Source organism: Morone saxatilis, unplaced genomic scaffold (assembly GCF_004916995.1).
Source record: "Morone saxatilis isolate NCDOM2014 unplaced genomic scaffold, NCSU_SB_2.0 Contig6, whole genome shotgun sequence".
Taxonomy (NCBI): domain Eukaryota; kingdom Metazoa; phylum Chordata; class Actinopteri; family Moronidae; genus Morone; species Morone saxatilis.
Genome location: NW_023340206.1, coordinates 1,485,556 through 1,498,579, shown reverse-complemented (window position 1 = coordinate 1,498,579; position 13,024 = coordinate 1,485,556). Strand labels below are relative to the sequence as shown.

The window sequence follows — 13,024 nt, the reverse complement described above, 5'->3', positions numbered from 1 at the left end:
AACAGTGGCTCTAGATAGGGGTTTTCACCATAGTTTCTCCTGAACACTTGGAAGGCCAGTGGCATTCCGTAGGTTGCAATATGCAATTTTACCACTAGATGTCACTAAATCCTTTACGGTGGTCCTTTTTTAAATGTAATGATACATGCAGTAGTTGAGCAATAGCTTGAAACACATTACAGAGCAAATTACTAAACAGTGACCATATTAGGTGAGATTCATTAGAATTTGTAGAAAATGCACTGCAATAAACGTAACAATAAAACCTCTTCCACCACAGCAATAACTAAATAATAATACATTTGGCCTCCACATTGGGATTAAAGTATTTTTGCTCAGGCAGTTACTGCCTGTCTGTTGTAGGTATGGTGTATGGGACAGGGATACTGCTCATTGTGAGTACAGTTGTAGAGTTTTTATGTCGCCACATTCGCTCTAAAATGGGAGATTTGGAGCACAGAAAAAATATAATTTGCAAGCAAATCAATTATATTTTAAAGAGAACGGCCATGGATTTTTTTTTTATGCACTGTTATCTCGTGATAACAACTTATTAATTCGTTATCTCGAGATAACCGATTAACAAAGTTTGTTTCTGGTACCGGTAAATTTACACTTTACGTTGGTTTGTTTACTGGAAGCCATTGTTGGGCAGCTCTTTGTAGGTTGAAATCCAAGATGAACACATTATTAATTAATTAGTTATCACGAGAAAACGATCTTTGTTATATCGAGATAACGAGATAATAAGTCGTTATCACGATATAACAAAAAAAAATCCATGGCCGTTCTCGGCTTCCGTAGCAAATCCCTTTTGTAAAACTATAAATTTAGGAGTAATCTTAGAACAAGAAAACTGAATTTGTAGCTAACACTATTATCATCATAATAAAATATTACATATATAAATGTTGTTTTACTACAGCCACCCTACAGTGTAAGGCACAAAAACTAACCTATGTCAGGAATATTTATATCTAAATATTTACTCTAGCCCCTTGCTCAATCCCTTACTTTTATTTACTTTAAGCGCTCAACTGTGTCTATATTCCATCCCTTATGTTATTGTATTATTTCAAAATTTCAAACCTATTTGTTTTCTTTTTATTTTCTACAATGTCTATTTTGTTGTTACTTCCTGTGAGTAATTGGTGGTAAAATATACTGTTTGTATAAATGGAAAACTTCCTTTCTAAGGAGGTGTGATTCTGTTACGGGGAGGAAACCTTGCTTGAATTGTACAGCAATGAGTTTATCATTGAGATTATTATCCAGATGTTATAAATAAAGCTGTTTTTAAAAAATGCCTTGGTTAAATGCAGTCAGATTCTCTCAGCACCACTCTTGACCTCACAATGTTTTCCATTGAGGTCAACGCAAATTGGGAATTATGAAAGGACAGAGAATGTGTGGCTCCAAAGTCTTGCTTTTTACATGGTCGATCTATCAGCAACAATATCAGACAAATAATTGAAATTATCTTAAAATCTTGTCCAAAATAACCTAGGAAAAATTACTGAACCTAAATTTGATTAATTAGTAAGAGCACTACAACTTAAGATCACTAGAGCAGATTCTGATGTAAGTTTATATGTTATGTTTGTCTTGTCTTACTTTGTCTACCATGGTGTGAAAGTAATAGTGAGCTGGCTGAGCCTTAGAGGTGAGGTAACTAAATGCAGTTTATTAGAGGAATAATATCGATATTAAGAAGGAAAAGCCAGATTAACTGAGGAAGAAGTAAAGGAAAAAGGCAAAAAAACTAAATGTACTGTGTACACAGAGATTCTGAGAGTTAAGAAGACAGAAAAGAGTTATAAGCCGGCACAGCTTCTGTGGTTGTCTAGGAGAGGGTGCCAGGGTGCTCCAGAGACTTCATCTCTCACTTCAAGGGGTCTAATCGGGTAGTGGAGCTGTCAAAATGTCGCACCTGCGGATGACTGTTCATCTCTGCAGTACTGCAGCCATTTGTTGCACTGCTTCAGGGAGAGAGAGGGCTGAATGGGCAGGGGGCGTAAATTGAATAAAGTTGCAACTACATGCAACTACTTGCTTGGTGGCCTACAGGACTGCAATGGCGTTACTGGCCAGAAGGAGGTAAATAGGGCTTGTACATAGTAGAAGTAGAATACAGAGAGGAGTTAGAAGTCATGACTTTAAAAAAAAGAATATATATATATTTATGATTGTAATTATAACTTGTCTCTAACAAGAAGACCTGATCACGACAACAGCAAAAAATAATTGTATTTTGCTTTAACTTGCTGCTGATTCACTGTGGACTCCTTGTCTAATCTTGGATGAACCTCTACATGTAGCAAGGACATTGTACAGAACATGTATATTAATAGAATGTGTTATAGTATCCAGCAACACAGTTGGTATACTTGAGAGAGTGATAGCTGAGATGGATTTTTTTTTCTCCCCATGTCCTATTTCTTTCCCATCTACACTGTAAAAAAAAAGTTGAAAAAAAAAGTAAGTTTTAAGTCAAACTCTTTTTAAATGAGCTACTAATAATCAGTGCCAGTTTAATTTTCATCTTGAAAAAACTTCAATCTTTAATTCTTTTTTTGAAACAAATACAAACTGGCATCTGTGTTTTTGAGTAAAATGTCTCAACAACTGTGGGGTGGGTTGCCATGAAATTGGCTACACACATTCGAGACCCATTCAAGATAAATTGTAACCACTTTGGTTACCACTTAACTGTGTGTTTATTCCCAATTAGCAAATGTTAGCATGCTAACATGCTAAACTAAGATCCAAAAAGATTGTAGATACTTTCTGTTTCACAAGGACTTGTAACACTTTTGGAAGAACTAACTTTGGGTTGCCAAGTCGTGAGAAATCTCTTTAGGGGACTTTCATCTTTGTAATGTTTGTAAGTCAGTAATAAAGGCTTAACACTGAGTCTGAACCTTCTGGCTGGCTGGGGCCTTTCTGTGTGGGTTTTTTATCTGCATGGTGCCTGTAAGGTTGACTGATTGTCCATAGGTGTGAAATAATGTTATTTGTTTCACCAGTGCCAGCCTAACTCATACAGATCTTCACTGGTCAACTAAAAACTTTTGAATAAATTCCAAAGAAACAGAACAACACCATCCATTAAAGCAACTGTGGAAATGTAAAATAGCACAGCATTGTTGGGTTTCCACAGAAATGCTGCAGATTGCTCAGTTTCTTCCAGTGTTAACTCCTTTCCCCCACTTTTCTCCCTCTTTTCGCTCATAATCCGTCCTCCATCTCTCCTCCCCTTTTCCTCCACCCCTCCTCTCCACCTCCTCCCCTCTGCTCTCTCCTCTTCTTACTTCCCTGCAAGCGGCTTCCTCACACATCGCAGAATGGAGGAGAGGGGTGAGGAGACGTTGGCTTTCTCTGTCAGGGTCTTCACTCTGAAGGAGGAGGCGAGGGCTGAGGAGGAGCACATGGAGACACACGAGGAGGTAACAGTGGAGACTGCAGAGGGCGCTGCTCTTCTTAACTGGGTTGTGACTTTATGAGATGCATTTTAAGTAAATAAAGCTGTTTTAGGGTTTGAGTTAATTTATGCACTTTAATCTGCAGCTATGTAACTAGTGTGTTCTGGTTTAATGCAGTTGGAGCTGGTAAGCGCATGAAAGGTGCAAAATGAAAAAGATTGAGTTGTGTTTATATGCAGTATAAAGTAAAGTTATATAAATGTATATATGTAGTCTGTTTATTTGCTGCTATTAGTTGAAACCTGATTTCTCAAATATCTTGTTTTCAAGAAATACATTTTACTATATGTGAAATGTTCCAGTGGAGTAACCCGTACTGGATCAAAAATTGTGGTTCATAAAATGCTGTGTTAAATTCCCCCTCCAGCCTTCTTGTTCCTACAGTGTGATATATGAGCTTCACGTGCAGAATGATGTATGTGCAGAGACACTAGAAGGATGCCTGTCCAGGGAATGGATCTAACAGGGTAGCATGGGGAGGCCAGTTTGATGTCAAATGCTGTCAAATTTAACGATTAATTTTTAAAAGAATGTATTAAAAATGGGCAATTAATTTAATTATCTGTCATAGCCACATTTTAGACTATGTGATCAGCTTAAGTTCAATGAAAAAAGACTAGTATTTGTAAAAGTATAAAAACAAAATGTAGGTTGATTTCTGAGACAATATGAAAATTTCATGTCACAATTATCCTAGCCAAAATAATTACGGTTCACAATATTATGGCGTAATCATCAAAAACATACTGGAATCACTTTACCTCACATTTGGTTAAGAAACAAATACTATTGTTGCATCACAGATAGGACACCTTAGCTAGGAATTACCTGTCATTCTTTAGTTTGGAATCTGTAGTGTTTCCACACATTGGGTTTAACTTTCTTTGTAGGGATACAATGGGAAAGCTGAGCTTACAGCCAAGGTGACAAGTTTAGGATTTTGGAAGGATGCAGGCTCCCCCTTGTGACAAATCAAAAGTAATCAAGAAATCAATGTTAGACAGCTATTTCAAGTCAGTGAGGATATTCACGATTATCCCAATAATGCCCACAATAGACTTAACTGAGTGTTTTTTAATAATAATAATATCATATATCATCCCATCCCTAGTGCCACAGTAATGTGCTGTTTCTCTTCATTTGGAGGCTTTTTCAAACAAATATTGATTCTATGCAATTCAATATTTCTACCACCCCTTTAACTAACCTAACTTGTGGGAGTAGCACCTGCACTTATTCCAGTTACTTCCACTAATGCTTGTGTAGCAAGTCTCGCTACTATCGTGGGTTCTCTCAGCACACACACCCACAACACAGGTTAGTAGTCCAGACCACTTTATTTATTTCTCCGCCACACACACACACACTATTCACACAACACTTAGCCTGCTTCAAAAGCCCATGAAGCTTTTCTCCAGTTGTCCTTCCTGTTGTGTGTGTCAGCCCTCCTAAGTCCAGCACACTAAATGAGGTGAGTGTGATTACTCAATGAGTACCAGCTGAGATAATCAACTCACCTGGCGCTGCTCTCACAAGCCTTCCCCACACCTCTTTCTCCTGCAGCTCATTGTAAACCACATCCACCTCCACAGCTTGTTTTGGTGATGATTTGGAAAAATAGTGTTTAATCAAAATCACACTTAGGCTTTAAAAGTGTTATTTGTGTGTGTGTTTATTTACCTGACTGACAAGCGTCTCAGCCTATCACAATCATTCTTGCTTGTCGTACCTCAGGCTTCCTCCTCTTTGCCCAGATTAACCTCTGGATAGGCAGTGTGGTGTAGTTTGGTTTGATTTGATGACATGATCCAGTGTGTTGTGTTGTGAAGGAGGTGCGGGTCCAGGAGGAGGTGAGCAGGGAGCAGCAGGTCAGTGTGTGCAGAGAGAGAGCAGAGCAGGAGCTTACTGTGCTCCTCACCACAGGACAGGAGGCTCAGCAGCTCACTGTGCAGGATGGTGAGAGCACACCCACACACACACCCACACACACACACACACACACACCATACATACATACATACATACATACATACATACGTACATATGCTACGCTTGTCCTTCAGATAATACCAGGGACAGAGGCTGTATAAGTGGAAAAAGTGTGCCACCAGTGTACCAGAAATGGAATTTTAGAGTCATGATGGACACCTGATCATAATTAATATCAGCTATTTTACAGAAATACTATTACCAAATTGTGTGTAAATAAAAGTATTCATTATGCAGAATGGCTTTTTCCAGAGTGTTATATCATTATATATCAAACGATTTGATTATTATTAATGTTTTAGCTGGTTGGTCAAGATGTTTTAACGCCTATGTACACTGTTGGGAAGTTCAATCTATTACAGTGTATTGTATCTTAGAACATAGTCACAAATCTCCATCATTAATTATTGTGTCCTGAATGTCTTTACTTAAAATATGTTTTAAGTTTTCTAGAATAATGTCTCTCAGAAAAGGGCAGAATGCTAAAGATAAATAATACTTATAATAAAGAATAGAATAATAATAATAATAACGTTTGTATTGTAAAAATACAATAATATGAGCAGAATAGAAGCTATAAAATAATTTTTTAATAAATTAAATAAAATACAATAAAGTAAAAAGACAGCATCATAAAAAGGAAAGTTTATAAAATGAGTTCTAAGAAGTGATTTAAAAGAAATAACTTATTCTGTAAACCTAATCTCCTCAGGCAGGTTGTTCCAAAGCCGAGGGGCCCTGGTGGCAAACGCATGGTAAAATTTAAGCCTCGACTTTGGAACAGCCAGAAGGGCCCCAACTAAAGGTCTAAGGCTGCGAACTGACTCTATGGGTTAACATTTCTGCTATGTAGTTTGAGGCCAGACCCAGATATGCTTTAAAAGTGATCAGTAAAATCTTAAAATCAATTCTAAAATGAACAGAGAGCCATTGGAGAGAAACCAGGATTGGTGTGATGTGATGTCGTCTGTTAAAACCATTAAGAAGCCTAGCTGCTGCATGCTGAACCATGTCTATGTTTGCTTGTCTTCTTCTTCCCTGACTATGCTGGTGCATTGTTGTGTTTCCGGGCACGTTATTGTAATTTTGCTATTGGCAGGAACTGTGTATTTCACTGCCCTTGTGTGTATATACGAGATACAAACCACTCTCTCATAAAAAATATGCTCCATAGATCTGGTAGTACCTGTAACACAGATACTGTAATAATGATGACTTTGACATAAAGATACAAAAAAAATATATAAAGCTTGGACAGATTAATGGTGTCAAACTTCATGTGTCATGTATTTGTGTCTGTGGTTTAAACCAATATTTTTTCAGCCAACAGAGCATCAGTCTTCCAATTTACTGTTTCCCATGAGATGGACTGTTGCCAGGTCGGAGGTCAGTCCTTCCTCTTCACTGTCGGCAAGCTGAGTCTTCTGCTGAAATTCAAAACTCCAGCTGGTTTGTACATGTTCAATATGCTTAAGTTCATACTGTTTATCATCCTGGGGTTTGGTTAAGTGTGCCAGGGGTTCAAACAACTTTCAAAACATCTCGTCATCTTCGGCTTTCCAGAGATGAAGGACTTTCAGCAGTTGTTGAAGAGAGGGGATGATGAAGAGATGAGGAAAGGTTGCACAGAAGGAGATGAAGCAGGAAACAAGGAGGCAGAGAGAGTCCAAACACCTTCTAGGAGACATCCCACTACATTTGAAACAAGTTCTAAAAATGCCCCTACACAGGGCTACCAGGTAATTCTGACTTTGCAGGTGCTAGGGATGAACAAATAAGTTTAAAAGAAATGACTTAAAATACAAATTGTCCATTGTTGTGTGTGTGTTTAGTTCCACAGCTGTGTGTCCCAGCAGCAGAGCCTGCTTCAGGACTACCTGAGGATCACCACCTACCAGAGAGCCATTTTGGTCAATGAGACTGATTTCAGAGACAAGGTGACAGCACAGAGACACGCTCCTCAAAACTTTTGGTGGAGACAGTGGCTTTAACCTGTTTATATAATAAAATCGGACCAGCTTCATGCCGAAGTGTGTAATAGACCCACTGATCCACCAGCAGATACTGTGTCAGTGTTAAAAGAACACAGATGTATAAAGAGCGACAAAGTCCACATTTGGAGGAGGTAGGGTGGATGGCTCAAACAAACACTGAACTTTCACCGCCAAAGAGCCAAAGACTCCCGTGTGAAACCATAAGTCAACGTTGATTTTGTTAGATTCAAACCAGATTATAAACACTTAAACAACCTGATTATGTAATTTCTTGTGTTTCTTGGACTGATTATATAACTGACCACAGTATTATCATAGCACACAGAGAGGATGGCTAAAACTCAAAAAATAAGACTTAAGATACAAATTTGGAATGATCCTTTTATGTGTGTGTGTATTTAATACGTTTCAGTTCCAGTTCTCCCTTTTGTCTTCCTGTCTCTGTAGGTGGTTCTGGATGTGTGTTGTGGTTCTGGTATTCTGTCTTTCTTTGCAGTCCAGGCAGGAGCCACAAGAGTGTATGCGGTTGAGTCTAGCCCCATGGCCAAATATACACAGGTCAGTAGATTTGAAGCCTCCATCCTCCATCTTTGTCCTCATATTGTTTTTCACCCGTTTTTAAACTGGTCTTCTTTTCTGCAAAAATTAAAGCATTATTTCTCTGTAACTAACAAGATTTGAATCTTCCAACTGTGAGTTAACATGCAGAGTTTGGAGAGTAATCTTATGTATTTCTTGGACTCGACAGAGCCTAAAGAAAAAACCGCAGCAAGGCACTAGATAGCACACACACACATCGAGTACATACATCACATGCAGAGCGTGGCATTCTGGGGAGTTAATGGGTTGCGGCAACATCTGGCCCAGAGTTCAGCAGGATAAGGGCTACAGAGAGATGCTAATGCACACAGTACTGGGTCTAGACCGATATTTGGGGGTTATATCTGCCTTTTATTAAACATTGATTATTAGCATGGTGTTAGATTATCTTGTACTTTAGACCACCACGTTTGAAAAGATGGAATAGTATTGATTTTGATAGTTATATTCTTTTGCAGGTTTTGAGATGTCTCTTTCCAAAAACTTTCCCTGTTCTGGAGAATTGACAGAATACACTGTCCATGGTTTTTATTGGACGTTCTTTCTGAAGAAACAGCCCCTATAAAATCTGTGTGTCCTGTGGATTATCCAGAGCAACCACAACATTGTTTCTGGAAAGACACTGAACTGTTGAATTGCATTTTTTAGTGTTGTGGACACAAACATCTTAATCTGAAAATACATATATAGACTAGACATACATACATACATACATATACAATACATATATAGACTAGACTATATATATATATATATATATATATATATATATTTATTGGGCATTCAGGGACCAAGCCTGTGGAAATAAAAACAGGCAGAATTTAACTACGACTGCCAATATGTATTTCAGCAAGAAACATCCGACCACTGAGCTAAACTTTCTGTTATGCACACTGTTAATGGTGGACAGAGGCTAAAAAATTATAAACCACAATCAACCACCTTTATCAATTCACTTGAACATTTGGAGTACATTTTGGTTGAATTCAGCTACTATCACTTCTCCATGGCAACGGTGGCCAGATATAAAAAAAAAACAAAAAATGCCACAATATAAATCTATAGGATTGCTACAGTATTTGTTTGTTTTCTATATTAAGTAAATTTAAGGATATCATTGAAAGAAGAAATCAAAATGGGAAAAACACTTCCGGAACCAGCAGCTCCTCCTACTAATAGAAGAAAAAGTTAATCTTTCTAGTAAAACATCTTCAACTCAACTCAAACATAGATGTTCCCAAAATAGGAAAATCAGAAAGAGCACTGACTAACACATTTTTGTTCCTACAACAGATTATAAAGCTTTGAATCAGACGGTCATGTCAAGCCAGTTAAATGTACGGCACAAATAACATAACAACTGGAAACCGGAAAAATTTCTTAAAAGATGAACTTGTTTCTCCAGATGTTGTCTAGAACTGTAGCCTGGTTGTATTGTAGATATATGTACCCTTTCTATTCAAAACAATGTACTGCCTTCTGTATACATCAAGGCAAATGCATATGCTATGGTCCTATGGATTATTTTATAGTGGGGTTTTACAGTGCGTTATTTAATGGACCACATCTTTTCTGTCTCCTTTGCAGATCCTGGTCCAGAGTAACTGTCTGTCTGAGCGGATCAGGGTCCTAGAGGGGGAGGTGGAGGAGGTCAGCTGTCCTGACATGGTGGACGTCATTGTCTCTGAGCCAATGGGTTACATGCTGCTCAATGACAGACTCATGGAGAGCTTCTTGCATGCCAGAAAATGGCTCAAACCCAATGGTAGGAGTAGACAAAACCCCCACAAACTGTTGAATCCATGTTTTAATAATTGTATAAATAAATAAAATACTCAAGTCATGACAAATGGATGAGAAATGGAGCAGATCTCTGTAAAAATGTGGGCACAACAGTCTCTGATTTTCCGGTGTTTGGCCTGCCAGGAGCAGCCTTAAGTCAAACCGGGGCCTATCCCTGCTCTCTTCCTCTTTCCGTGGTGGGCTGGTCCAGCCGGTCTGGCTGGACCAGCCCACCACGGCTGGCTGGGTGGATTCTCTCAAAGTCTTCTGCTCTTTATTCCGAACCCCAGGCTTCCTTATCTGTTGACTGACTATTTCTGTCATAGGTGATACATGTATCAGCAATAAACAGACTGAACAAAAACAGAGAGGTTTGAAGTAGCTAGCCTACTGGCCACAGCATCTGAATGCACAGTTGTTGCTATAGTCAAAATCTCCAGTTGATTTGAACAATTTTGGCTTTTTTTTTCAGACATCATTCAATGATGTTGCAGCAATAAAGCTGAAAAAAATACAGAATAAATAATAAAAATGTAGCAGCCACTATATTTACATGTGCAGCCTTTGCCATGGAGGTATTGTGATTTGGCTTGGACATACCCATCTTGCCATGGGACTTGATGGTCTCGTGTTGGGACTTACCTTTCTTGACTTAACTAGGTAAAATTAGTTTGACTTGACTTAAGACTGGACATCCTTGACTTGGGACATGTTAGTATTGACTTGGGACTTACCTTCTGACTTATCTTTCTTGAATTGTTACAAGTTGGTATTGACTTTTCTTGACATTGGTTTTGATGGGGTTGACTTGGGACTTGACAGTTAATTTGTTCCCCCAAAGTCACTTGTCAGTCTAAATGTCTGTCTGTCTTTATTTCTACCTCTCATGTTTAATGTCTGCCTCTCACTGTTACTTTAGCTTCATTATATTCATTTTCTGTCTGTCCTCATTATTAAATCCCCCCAGGTCTGATGTTTCCCTCCTATGGTGATATTCATCTGGCTCCTTTCAATGACGAGCAGCTCTACTTTGAACACTTCGCACGAGCTAGTTTCTGGTCTCACACACACACACACCACCATAAATCCATGCATGAGGACGCAAACACACTGGCTCCCTTTCTTCCCCCCTCTCTGTCTCTCTCACACAGACACATGTTCACAGGGCTTGACCTCAGTCAGGCATGTTTCCTGTTGGGTGTAAAACGCTCGGGTTCAGTCCAGTCCTGACTCATACAGAGCAACAAAGGTTTTGGCTGATATGATCTTTTGTAGGTCGATACGTTAGGGTTGAAGCTGATATTTTTTAGATTTCCTGTCAGGAAATTCAGTGTTTTCCCAGACTTTTATTCTTTAAATGAGGATTTGGTCCATGAGTTTCTCTGTAGTCCATGTTCAGATCTAGCACAGCCTTGAAGACTAGGGGTGTAAAAACTCCAGTTATAATAAAGCAGCTGATTTCTAAAATAAAAGTGTTCAAATCGCAATATTAATAGTTTGTTTAAAATAGCAACACAATTAACGAGGACATTATTCCTCTTTATTTGTTTTAGTTTTTTATCTGTGTTCAGCAACTTATTGCTGTTTGGGTAACCTTTTAACACATTTTTGCACCCTATCAAATGCAAAACTTCAGGCCTCATTCAGTCTGAATATTCTGTGTTCTGTGTTAAAGTATAGGCTACATCCAGCCTGGTCTTACCTCCAACTCATAAAATGATGGTGTATAAATGGCTCAATCAAACACAGGACTTTTACCCAGGAAGCCGCCGATTTTGCCCTGTTTGAAACTCAAAGTTGACATCTTTTAAGTCTCTCATCTCATGTTCTGGGCTACTGTAGAAACACTTATTTTTTAATTTTTTTTATTTGTTTAGTTCCACAGGATAGTTTTATTTCCACAAATGAGAAGGTGTATTCGGCTATATTCATGTATTTCTGGGAAATTTGGGCAGACAATACAACCTCTGTCATGCAGTTTGCTTGTGCACAAGTGTATGCAAGCATACCAGCGTGTGTGTTGCCATGGTCTGTGCCATTCACTGCTCCACCACTATGTGGAGGTTAGGCTCAGTCAGCCTTGAGGAATGAAGGTAAACTATAAACTGATGTTGTTCACCAAAAATATTTTAGAAGTGACACTGTAAACAGACTTTAATAACTAATTTCTTTATGCCAATAACAGCTGCAACATGAAGGTTCTGAAGCTTTACACCTTTTAATCCAATATTACACCCCTTTCACAGTTCTGCCTAATGTGAAACTATTTAATTTACTACTTGTTCCATAGTTGTGTGTTGTTCATCTCAGTTAGGAACCATAAAATCATGTCAATGTCAATTAGCTGACTGTGTAAATGACTTCATTGTTCAACTTTCTCCAGGCAGCAGAGAAGCTTCTACGGCGTTAACCTGAATGCTCTTCACGGTACTGCAGTGGATGAGTTTTTCAAGCAGCCTATAGTGGTACGTGTAACAGAACTCCATTTACTGCATGTGTCAAAAACGGTAACCTTGACACAAGATTGGCGTGTTATGGTATAAATGCATGTTACACAGTTAAAAATTGCTTCAAGCTAATTTTTTTTACATTCTAGCGGAGATCTTAACGTTTCTAAAGATGCAGAATATGTTATAAATGTGTGTTAATGAATGCAGAAGGAAGCAAAAATACTTTCATACAGAACATTGTAGCAGTCATATGTATTCTTCATGGCTTGCTGATTGGCTGATTGCCGGAAAAATGCATACCAGTGATTGGCAGCCATAGAACACTGCAGCCTGACAGGCATTACTCAGGGAGGAAAATTCCTCTTGTAGTCAATATAGTAGAAGCCCATAATAATAGTTACATCAAAGAATATTTTTCTAGCTTTTATTATTGTTATTTTAAATATTATATTGTGATTGACAAATTCTATTTTATTCTTTATTTAATGTCCTTTACAGGACACATTCGATGTGCAGATCCTGATGGCCAGGTCGGTCAAGCACTGCATCAACTTCATGGAGGTTAAAGAAGAAGACTTACACAGGTTAAATACATACGGTGATCATGGTTGATTAAGGGAGAGCAGGGCATCTGAATGACAGCCCCCCACTCATTTGTGTAATTAGGCAGAAATGCATACAGGAAAGTAAAAAGAAGACACATAAGTCGAGGCAGACGACCACCCAC

The 13,024-nt window shown here is 38.4% G+C and overlaps 1 protein-coding gene across 1 annotated transcript in view; it reads left to right on the top strand.

The window, feature by feature from the left end:
- Positions 1-3,344: 3,344 nt before the first annotated feature.
- Positions 3,345-13,024, top strand: part of LOC118340166 (histone-arginine methyltransferase CARM1-like) — a 13,873-nt gene continuing 4,193 nt past the window's right edge. Inside the window, exons 1-10 of the mRNA XM_035678038.1 lie at positions 3,345-3,446; positions 5,285-5,438; positions 6,795-6,920; positions 7,035-7,210; positions 7,304-7,408; positions 7,913-8,023; positions 9,653-9,830; positions 10,815-10,905; positions 12,231-12,312; positions 12,796-12,881. Coding sequence (XP_035533931.1) covers positions 3,345-3,446; positions 5,285-5,438; positions 6,795-6,920; positions 7,035-7,210; positions 7,304-7,408; positions 7,913-8,023; positions 9,653-9,830; positions 10,815-10,905; positions 12,231-12,312; positions 12,796-12,881 — 1,211 coding nt within the window. The remainder of the gene's footprint in view (positions 3,447-5,284; positions 5,439-6,794; positions 6,921-7,034; positions 7,211-7,303; positions 7,409-7,912; positions 8,024-9,652; positions 9,831-10,814; positions 10,906-12,230; positions 12,313-12,795; positions 12,882-13,024) is intronic.